Here is an 11,563-nt window from a genome sequence, read left to right as displayed (position 1 = left end):
CCAAATACAATGTAGATGCTATTATATCACATACTGTACACTGCATGTCACCAAACGAGTCAGGAGAGAGAGCGCTATGGTGTTAGTGGTAGTTCAGTGTTTTGTGTAGTCTGTGATCTGTGTGTGACAGGCTAATCCGGCCCTGTGCGGATCCCATCAGCAGGTTAAAGCTACCCTGCTTGTCTAAAGTCTGAGACCTGTCAGGCCTGTCTGTTTGCCAGCTTTCAACTTTGACTCTCAAACACCATCAGCCATTCATTTCATCTTGCCTTGTGTGCAATGTGAGCGGTGGGAGAAACAATTGTGTGGCGTGAGTAAATCAGAGCGAGGTCAGTTTTGCCACCTTTTATTGTGATACCTAACCCTGAAATGTATGTGCACTCCATAAATGACCACATGAATGTACACACACACACACACAGTGGCATGGCTGTGCAGTCTTCTTGTCGCATGCTGCATTCACCAACACCTACTGCTTCTGTTGCTATGGCAACCACTCAGCTGCCACTCCAAGCTGTGTAACCATGGAGACATCAGACTGGGTGACATCACTCCCTGGAGTTCTCAGTGCTTACATCAGTGCTTAGAAATTACGCATGCTGGTATTTATTTATTTTATGCCAGACCAACAGGGTACGGCACATATTGTAGCTGTGTGTTGACGATGACATCCTTTGAGCGATGAAATTAAAGGGCCCTTGCCTTGGTACGGTGTGTATGTGGTTGCTGCACAGGTGAAAGAGCAGATGATTTGGTTTGGTGATTGTGCACGTGGCTTTGATATCTGCTCCATAATAAGTTGAATGTGTGTGTGAATGCATTTGTTGTCAAGGTGATAATTCAAGTGGTTTGCAGCTTTCCAGCCCTTTGATATGTGTTCAGTGGCCAAGTGTGTGTGTGTGTGTGTTTGTCCGTTGATATGCAAAACAAAACACACCTGTTTTATCTTTTTTGTTTTTATTAAATTAATTGGGAGATTGGAAGTCACACAAACCACTTTGGTTGCATCATCTGTTCTTTTCAAAATTAAACAAAAAATACTAAACATGTGTCAAGGCAGAGTGTAGACGATAATGTTTTGGTCAGTTTTGTCATTGATATCCTAATAAGCAAAGTTGTTTTAGTACGCTCCCAGACATCAGACTGTGGAGCGCGGCGTGTGGTCAGTTGTTTGCAGCTTTTGATATGATTAAGTTAGGTGCTATAATTAGGTGAATAATTTGCCAACTACAAACATTACTGAAAGTAGAAGGTTTGTGTTTTGCACATGAAATATCGACAGCGAAATTAGAATGCAGTGTCAAGTCATAAATTTGTGACTTGAGTCTTATACCTTGTCTACAAAACAGCATATCAGCAGCAAAACAGGAAGAGCCTCAAACCTCTGTCACACTGGATCCGTTAAACCACAGTACTGCTGTGTACGAGTGATTTTACAGTGCTCACAGATGCAGTTACGCACATGAAATGAGAGTGAAGTGCAAGCTGTCATGTGGGCGGTGTAGACGGCGGTATTTGTTAAAATTGAAGTTTATCTGCTTTGTCAGATAGATGACTAAAAATGGCGGTCTATATGCTTCCTATACTGAAGCGACTTTGTTCAACTCATGTGATTGACTTCCGTTCACCCCTTCACCTATTGCTAGGTTAGGTTTAGATTTTTGTTCATAAGATATAAACCATGCTTTACCTTTGACCTAAAATCACATGTTAACAGGTATATGAGATAGTGGGAAACCGGGCAGTTCTCATTTATAAAAAAACAAAACAAAAAACAGTAACCTTTTGTCTTAACCACACGCATATTAAAAGACTGGAACCTTGAGTATACCTACAACTTATTTTAAGTAGCATTTATTGACATTTTCAGGAATTAAGGTACAAGTTAAGAGTGCAATTTCCCAGGCTAAGAGGCCATTAAGTAGTGTGACAATCAATAAGATTGTTTAAGTTCATGTTCTCGCATTACATAACCAATTAACACAGGTTGGATACAGAATTTCTCCCTCCCATTAAGCAGTCTGATGCTGCTGTTCATTTAGCTAATGTAGGTGCAGTTATGGACAAATAACACATCCTCTCTACCACTCCGTGGAGTTTGTTAATGCTCTTAGTAGCCAGTTCTGGCTGGCTAGAGAAGCTTTTAAGCTTGCTCCTCAGTCCCTTTTAAGCATAAACCAAAGTGGCTGTACTATTTCTGGATATGATGAGCAATGATCACTGTTTCGTTGAATTATTCCTTTAGGCCTATTAAGTAAACAGTAAAAGAAACGCACACATGCTTAAAAGCTCCAGCAGTCTAAGTGTCCTACAATGTCTGTGGGACTTCTGCAGGGTTTACATTTCCAGACCCTCAAAGATTCAGCTGAGATCTGTAATGTGTTTTTGTTGGCTGAGAAGACATAACGACTATGATTTTGAGTGGAAGCCTAATTTATGTTCACAACCTGATTCAACAACTTGAAAATGAAACCTGTGCAGTATAAGTTGTATCTGACTCATAAAGCAGGTGAACTTGTGCAGATCTTATTTCAGTTCACTTTATGAACACAGCTAAGTTGGTAGAATTTGTTTCCTGCACGAATGCATTTTAAGTAATATTTGAGAGAATTTATGCAGTAGATATTACACAAGTTAGTATTAGAAATTTGTATTCTTTGTATGTTTGCTATTTTAATGGTTTTTTCACTGCATTCTGAAGAGATTTATTTCGTCTGATCCTTTTCATCCACACACACCAACATGAATGTCTATGTTGTCAAATGTCACATAGTTAACAGTAAACTGGCTAAAGCCTAAACATCAAGAAACAGAACTGACCTGAGTTCAAATGGCTGCAAATATGCAGTTATGTCTTAGTGATGGACATGTTGCAAGAGACCACTATTGTTCCCTCCCACAAAGTCTATGTTGGTTATACAGCGTTATTTGTACTAAGTCTGCTTCTGTATATTGCTCGTTTTAATGTGTTAGTTGTGTGCTATTTTTAAATTTCACCTTGATGATTCATATGACCTTTCCTCTGCAACATCTTTTAATATCCACGATGATCAATATTTTCATTTTATGTAATTTTACCTCGTGCTGCTCCTCTCAATTTAATGGCGTCTATGAATGGTTATGTGTTACAATACCCTGGGCCCTGCCACTGGTACATCTAAATTGAATGAAGCCATAATTATTGTTATTAGTGTCACCTGTGTCAGAGATTTTGCTTTTTTTTTAGTACCGGCCTGCAGTGACTGAACTATTTAATTCAAATTCGCTGACTGGTTTTCTTTTTCTTTTTTTTTAAATCCTTTCTTTTCTCTCCCACAGGTAGCAGTGGGTCTCTCAAAGAAAGAGCCATGGGTGCGTTCCTGGACAAGCCCAAGACAGAGAAGCACAACTCACATGGTGAGGGCAATGGCCTGCGCTACGGGTTGAGCTCCATGCAGGGCTGGCGGGTGGAGATGGAGGATGCTCACACAGCTGTGTTGGGACTTCCTGCTCCTGGTATGACTGACTGGTCCTTTTTTGCTGTGTACGATGGTCACGCTGGCTCAAGGGTTGCCAACTATTGCTCAAAGCATCTTCTGGAACACATAATCAGTGCTAGCTTAGGGGCCGGAGGGACTAAAGTCTCCCATGCAGGTTCAGACAGCTCCACCAGTGACCCTCCAGCATCGGCTCCTCCTACAGTGGAGACTGTGAAAGTCGGGATCCGGACAGGCTTCCTGAGGATTGATGAGCACATGCGCAGCTTCTCTGACCTTCGGAATGGCATGGACCGTAGTGGCTCCACAGCAGTGGGAGTCCTCCTGTCACCCGATCATTTCTTCTTCATTAACTGTGGTGATTCTCGAGCCGTTCTATACCGCAATTCACACGTGTGCTTCTCCACACTTGACCACAAGCCTTGCAACCCACGTGAGAGAGAGCGCATCCAGAATGCTGGCGGCTCAGTGATGATTCAGAGGGTTAATGGGTCACTGGCTGTATCGAGGGCCTTGGGGGACTACGATTACAAGTGCGTGGATGGGAAGGGCCCCACAGAACAGCTGGTTAGTCCTGAACCAGCGGTGTTTGAGATGGTTCGGGCCCCAGAACAGGACCAGTTTGTGATCCTGGCATGTGATGGCATCTGGGATGTCATGTCCAATGAGGAGCTGTGCGAGTTTGTGAAATCCAGGCTTGAGGTGTCTGATGACCTGGAGAGAGTCTGCAATGAAGTTGTGGATACCTGCCTGCACAAGGTGTGTACAAATTTGCATTTTAAGCATGACTTTTGTGTGTTTTTGCTGTGATAGCCACTGTTTTTTAATGGCTTATAGAGATTGAAATGTGTGGTATCTGGCAGAATCAAGTCCTCTAAGAAACTGGTTTGCCACAAACTACTTTTTTAAATGATTGTTTCACCAAGAAGACCATTTGAATTTTTTCTTTAGCTGAACAGGAACTAGTTTAGTGGCCCTAAAATAAGAAAGGACAAGAAAGTGAAATTGGTTAGGCGGTTTTTGAACATGAGAAAGTAAAAATGCCATGAATGCAAGCTTTTAATTTGTTATTAGTATTAAACAGTTGCTTTCTGTAGGCTTGAAATATAGCTGTAAAGTGTTCAGACAGAGCCTTTTATTGTATACAATCATATATAAAATTGCATATTTATGTTCTAATGTTGAAATTGAGCCGTCCGTATCAACACTGCCTCGTAGGCTACTTAGCTGTGAGCCACAGTGCAGACTCTTCCAGTACTTAGACCTAAGAGATCATCTTCACTATTTCTTTCAACACTAAACAGTAACGCCTTCTCTTACCTGCTCTTTCTTCGTTCCTCTCTCCTCCCGTCCATCTTAGGGGAGTCGGGATAACATGAGTGTTGTGTTAGTGTGTTTGCCCAACGCTCCCAAAGTGTCAGAGGAAGCTGTGAGGAAAGACGCTGAGCTCAACAAATATCTGGAGTCTCGAGTGGAAGGTGAGAATGGATGGGTGGAGAAAAATAACCAATGTTTACTGTGTGTGCAAACATAATGAGATTGTTGAATATTAAACATTAAAACACTTTCTTTCTTTTCTCCTGAAAACCCCTGAAAGTGAGTTTTTTGGTTCATTTAATGTAAATATGTTCTGGAGTTACTGTGTCACTGTCATGTAGAAAGCTGTGAAAAATGTACGGTTTGCTTTGAATAACAGCTATGGGTTTACATTCCTATCTACAATCAATTACATGAATTAATACTCTCATTTAAAAAGGTGTAGTTGGTCTACAAAGGTTTTTCTTGGAAACTCAGGATCTTTTTCCCACTGAAACTGTACGCATGCTTTCTCCACTGACTGACCCTGCCACTCTCTATTGTCTAACCTCCAGCCAAGTTAGCTCCAGCTCACAGCAGAGGAATGACACCATCATGACCTCCTTTTCCATTTCAGCAAGCATCTCCCCTGTTTATTCCCTGTTTGCTCCTCTCCTCCCGTTCCCTCCCTAAATGCATCTTTCTCTCCCCTCCCTCGCTCAAACATTCCCTGTCTTGTTTGGATGGATTCCCTGCGCCCCTTCTGTCTTTCTTTCTTTCTTTCTGTCCTTTTCTTTCTCATTTCATCCCATTTGTTTTTCTCAGGATGCATGAGGCCCTCTGATCAACACAGTGCAGCGTTTCTAGTCTTTGTTGGCTATGCTGCTGCTGTTAGTTTGTGTAAAACCAGGGCTGGACAGCAGATTTTGGCCCAACAAGAAATGTATTCTTAAACTCTGTGACTAGATAGAATTAATCTTTACACCTGGTCCACAGAATGGGAAAACCTGGGTCTAATATTGGGTATATGGGTTGGCGAGAACACAAAGAGGTAGTTAATGTGTATAATACTGCAAAGTAATGTTTGCTTAATGGCTTGATAGGCACTCCAAAGTGGGTTAAAATCATTTCACATTTCAGGGTAAAGCACAGTTATGCAAAAGTTTGGTTTGCGTGAAGCAGAGTAGATGTTTGGCTTCAGGTACTGTCTAATACTGGAAGATAGAAAGACAGAAAGAAAGAGCGAACAGAAAGAGAGGAGGAAAGAAAAGAAAGAGGGAGAGGAATGCTCTGGCTGAACATTGACCTGGCCTCATGCCACTCTCAACTCAGTTGCAAGCCCCTTTCTGTCACCATCTCTCTCTCTCTCTCGCTCTCTCAGACACACTAATTTCCACAAATTTACTTGTACGGTTTCCATCTTCACTTCCTGTCTCCTCATTTGTCACATTTTTGCGGCCTCTCTCCTCTGTTCTCCTCTCCCTCTTCTATCTTTCCCCAGCTGTTTTTGGCTATCACCAGCTCTAATACTGACTTGTGTAACAACATGTCTGGTGTTGCTTTTAGAGATGCTTTCTCAGCCAGGGGAGGAGGGCTTTCCGGACCTGGTAGCAGTGATGAGGAACCTGTCCACAGACCACGGCATGCCCACTCTGCCACCAGGGGGAGGCCTTGCCAGCAAGTAAGGACCACCGCCCACAAAGGGATAGTCGTTATTTACAGGAGTTGTATATTATTCTGCAGTCATAAACGTGGAATAAAAATATGAAAGTGCAAGGAGAATGTAAAACATCATTTTCTCTAAAAAAACAAACAAAAAAAAATCACTTTTAAAATGTACCAATAAGAAAACCAAATTGCTGGTTATCTAGTGCCACGTATTGATTTTGTATGTCGTCGGGACTACCTACCTAATACCTTTTCCAAGTTTGCAGTCGTTACAATACTAGCAAAATGTTTGACAACTACACGCCCTCTGTTGTTGCTTTGATGGATGGTTTGAATTGAATAGCTCAAGACACCGAATCACATTTTTGTATCTGTGTTCTTCCTGCAGACGCAGTGTTATTGAAGCAGTATACAACCGTCTGAACCCATACAGGGAGGAAGATGGGGTGAGTATCAGTACATGTGACGAATATGAGCTTTGTCCTTCTTTGACCATTTACAACACACAAATCTTATGCTTAAAGTCTTGATCTTTCACATGAGTTTCAGTGAAAACCTCTTAACTCTTACGCTGATTCATCCATAGCAGATGAAGTATTACAGTTGACCTCAGAGATAGCTTTGAGCCCATCACACCCTCCCATTATGATAAACATCTCCTTTTTTCTGTGCATGGTGCATGATGCACATCTTTCTGTCGTAATGGGTTATGCATGACAGCGTAGCTTTGTCAAAAGTCTTTCTAGTGTAGCTGAGAACTTTTGCTCTTTTACCAAATCCAGTGACTGCAGGTGAAAGCATTGTCTTCTAATTTATTTGCTGAAGTATCTCTGAAGTTTTGCACTCCCTGTGCATCAAAGATTTCTTTGATCAGTTTCTTTGTTTGCCCCCCCCACCATCTCTACGCTTTCTCTGCCCTAAAACAAAGCTACCCCAAAGGACACTTTCTGAATCAGTCTGTATTTATTAGACACTTGGAGCAACAGATTGCAGAAAGGAGTTGTCCTCTGAAAACCTGTTTGAAGTTTGTACCTTCCTGGAGGACGCTGGCTGTAGTCAGCTTTTTGCACATTTCATTGCAAACAAAGTATCAAAATGTCAGAAGATGCTTTTCAAACCATTGCTGCAGCATTATCCTCTTCTTGCATAATGCTGCAAACAACAAACAATTACGTATACTTTCTTAAAATGGGAAATCAAAAACACATGTTTCTAATAGTATCCTGTCTCAAATAGAGGCCTAGTTCTCTATTGAGAATTTATGGCACGAAGGAGTCTATACGGAACAAATGTTGGCGTCATCCTCCAGCAAGTTGTGTTGAAGGATGTAGTCTTGCCTGCAGATGTGGAAATACGCTTGCGTTCTGCAGAGATCTCTACTTGCCAGCAGGTTGTACAGAAACATGCTCTCTCTGACATATTGGCTTGAAAATAGGGAAACAATGACACCTGTGTGGTCCTGTTACTTTCTGTTGTTGCAGTGGATGGGTGGTTACATATGTGAGTGTGTATGTGTTTTTAAATGACGGATCAGATGTGTCTGTGAGGGAATGGCACACTGATGTCTTTAGAATCGTTAGCACTGCGGTGTCAGTATAAAGCTCTGTCCACTTGTTTATCAGCTGCTATGTCTGTTTGTCTGTGTGTCTGCTCGTGATGGACAGCCTAAAAAGGATCTGTGTGTGTGTGTGTGTGTGTGTGTGTGTGTGTGTGTGTGTGTGTGTGTGTGTGTGTGTGTGTGTGTGTGTGTGTGTGTGTGTGTGTGTGTGTGGTCTCCTGTTTGGTAGCTCGTGCTAGGGAGGTGATGTTCACCTCATAGTGTTGTCTTGGTTTGTCTTTAAAGACGTAGAATTACTGTGATTGTTTGCCTTATGCACACGTGCGCATACACACACATTCATACACCTATATAACAGATATTATCTACTCCGCTTAAAGCCGCTATGTGTAGAATTTTTATGTGATTATAGTATCTTTCAAATAATTGTGATGCAGAGCATTTGTTTCTTGAACAATGTGACCGTTTTTATGGAATTGGAGCTGTCTAATTATTGCTGTAAGACACAGTGTCTTTCTTATAACCTGAGGGTGGCAACATCATAAATCTTCAAACTCTACACATAGTGGCTTTAAATAGATTTAAATTGTAATCATAATAGCAATACTGTTCAAGGAATGCTGTAATGTTAAGGTTTAGCTAACATTTGTTGTTGGTGAGGACTAAGCTACATAATTACATAGCAGTTAACAGCACTTATTGCTTTTCTAACAGACTTTTTCAATTAAAGGTGCTATCAGTAAAATATGGCTCTTAATAACGTCTTGTGGCGGCTTTGGGAAGCTATAAACACGTGTGCTCCTCCATAACTTCCCGTGTATAGTAGTTTTATGTTAAGATTTCACTGACAAATATTAAGATTAACACCTGTTAGGTAACGTTCAGGGTAAAAGTATCCGTGTCTGTGCTCACTAGCGCTACTACAACTAGCAGTAAACACTTAGAATGACTCACATTTAAAGTTTTACCTGCAGTATTTATTTTATTCCTGACAAGTGACCTGAACAGATCAAAATGGAGAGTTAACAACTGCACTGGCAGCAGCATGATGTTCCACCAATTACTGGGAAATATTGATCGAAAAGAGTAGGAAGATATAACTTCATCAAGGCAGAAGTGATAAATACTTTTGTGCAAAAAGCTAGAAAATAATTACTGATGGCATCTTTAACGTAAAAACCCAAAGCTTTGTTTCTATTAAAATGAGCTGTGGGAAGAAAAAAAACAACAAACTACAATCAGTGTGATTTATATATTTAATTTTATCATAGCAGCACAAATAGTAGAATGCTTCTACCCTTCACAATCTTTAGAAAATGGTGTGCGGTAAAGCACACACTTACACATACACATTCACACACATTGATAAGGGATGTATCGATTTGTCTAACTGTGTGTTCACCCTCTGATTAACGCAGCCCTCCTGTTTCATTTGGTAAGTGATCACATATATAACTGTTACCCCTCCCCCCCTTCTTCCAACCCCTCATCTACACACACATACACTCACTCACACGCATTCTTACAGGCATGTAAGTGGCGACCTCTTACGCATATTCCCCTGTCACTCCTTCATCAGTCTCTACTCCCTGCTCTGATTGACTCTCTAGCATGTGGAGCTCCATTTAGAGTTGAAGGCGTGTGTGCGTACGGATGTCTGTGTGCAGACTGTCCAGGTTTGTCGAGGATGAATGGTTGTCGTTGCTGGTCCTGTCCGTCCCTCTCTTACGTCACACGCACACAAACACGCATGCACTTGGCCCTACACGCATGCATCGCTGTCTCACTCAAGTCTTTCCAGAACTGCACGCAAGTGTATAACAGTCTCTGTTTCTGTGTCACTCCCTGCAATAAGACAAAGGCCTTGGAGTTGTTGTGTTGGCGTATTGTTGCAGAAAGAACCTCCACACTGAGGTTGAAAGTGTGCCCTGGCTTACTCTGCTGTTGTAACTTTATTTTGTTATTTCTTTGTTGTGTTGATCAGAGGGACGTGGCCTTGAATCCAGGCTGGGGGACAAAATCATTGAATGTGACTGTAAAGATTTTTTTCTACATTTGATAACAGTGTCGTCTTTTTTTTCTCTCCCTCTTTCTCCTTGCTCTCCCTCCTCTCTTTTTCCTTCTTTTCTGTTATTCCTCTTTCCCATCACTCCTTTTCCTGCCACATTCTGCTCTCCTCTCGTTGGCTTTCCTCTTACAGAATGGAGCCGAGTTGGAGTACCACTGGTAGCTGTCCAGCACAACTGCCTGATCCCCAAAAACCAGGACCACTTTTCCACACAAGATCACATCCATAGTCACCTTTTTAATTTCCTCTGGGAATATTTTTAGCTTTTTTTTAGTTGTGTTTTTTTCTCCCCACACTGAGAGATCAATCAAAGCAGAAATCCCGATTTTAAAAACAAACAACACAAGGTGGAGGACTGCAAAACAGATGATGTTGGTTCTTTTTGTAGAACAAAACAGGGAAAAATAAGAACAACTGCATTGATGGTCTGAAAGCTGAACTACATATACAGTATATACAACAGAGGAGAGGCAAATAAGCACAGTTTCTCTTGCTCCTTGTTTTCCTTCTTTCTTTGTGGTGGTTGTTTTTGTTGTGGATTGATGGAGACCCAGAAGCAGCCCTGCTTTAAACGCTTTGGGGCTCCATGGTGCCTTTCTCAGAGAGAAGGGAGGACCTCACAACTCAACAGCCAGCCAGCCAGCTAGTCTTTAACAAACCTCACGGATGTTTGTAAGATACTGAATAGACTACAGTGGTTTGTTGGCTGCATTTTTCTTTTGGCATTATTTGTTTTGAAGTGTGAACTTTGCACCTGACTGGCAGCCATTCGACCACACAAGCCTGCCACTCCCACACACCTCAAGCTCCGCTGGGGTTCTGGGCATTACTGGTACTCAAACAGGGCTCAACACTTCACCTGCCCATGTTCCCGCCTCGCTTTAAAAGCCTCACAGAACTCCTGGATTTAAAACTCCTGAAGCCCTCGCTATCCATCCTTTAACCTCTGGGTTAAAGCCTCAAGTTCAGGACCCGAGAGCCCGTCACCTGGGTCTACACACCTGAAGGCGAGGGGAGCACTCTTTGAGAGTCTGTCTGGCAACAAATTGTAGTTTGGCTCATCCACACTGTGTCCAAACTAAAACAGGACATGGACTGGTGTGCCTGGCTGCAGATGGGAATTACATGGAGAAGGTTGAAACTCTTCTTGCACGTATCTGCTCACTTTCTCTCCTCCTGTCTCTGAAAGGATATCATCAAACAGTTGATTTCTCACTTTTCCTCTTTGTCCATCTCTCTTTTTGCTCTCTGTCTCTTCATATGGCAGAAGAGACTCTGCTGTCATTTGCATTGGCAGACATTGCCAGAATCATAAGCTTTTGAGCCTGCTGTTGTTTAAGAGATAGAAAGATAGAAAATATATATTAAATTCATATATATATATATATAGATATATATTTTGATTTGTTTGTTTCATCTTAATTCCCAGCTATGGTATTCGTTGTGGCCTAATGTGCGTGTGGTCTGTGTGTTTGTGTCTTTTTAAAACACAAAAAA

The 11,563-nt window shown here is 41.7% G+C and overlaps 1 protein-coding gene across 2 annotated transcripts; it reads left to right on the top strand.

Moving 5' to 3' along the window:
• The first annotated feature begins 3,347 nt into the window (after positions 1–3,347).
• ppm1ba (protein phosphatase, Mg2+/Mn2+ dependent, 1Ba) lies at positions 3,348–10,312 on the top strand. 2 transcript variants are annotated; one of them, XM_070915689.1, is made up of 6 exons: positions 3,348–3,633; positions 3,682–4,235; positions 4,837–4,954; positions 6,339–6,453; positions 6,829–6,886; positions 10,199–10,312. In XM_070915689.1, the coding sequence occupies exons 1-6, from the start codon at positions 3,348–3,350 to the stop codon at positions 10,226–10,228; spliced, it is 1,161 nt and encodes a 386-aa protein (XP_070771790.1). In that variant the 3' UTR covers positions 10,229–10,312. The 2 variants fall into 2 exon arrangements, with proteins under 2 accessions (XP_070771790.1, XP_070771789.1); XM_070915688.1 differs by having other exon boundaries at positions 3,348–4,235.
• Positions 10,313–11,563: the final 1,251 nt, after the last annotated feature.

This window comes from Enoplosus armatus, chromosome 12 (genome assembly GCF_043641665.1).
Source record: "Enoplosus armatus isolate fEnoArm2 chromosome 12, fEnoArm2.hap1, whole genome shotgun sequence".
Classification (NCBI taxonomy): Eukaryota; Metazoa; Chordata; class Actinopteri; order Centrarchiformes; family Enoplosidae; genus Enoplosus; species Enoplosus armatus.
The sequence above is the reverse complement of the archived record's forward strand: the minus strand, read 5'-3'. Positions and strand labels throughout refer to the sequence as shown.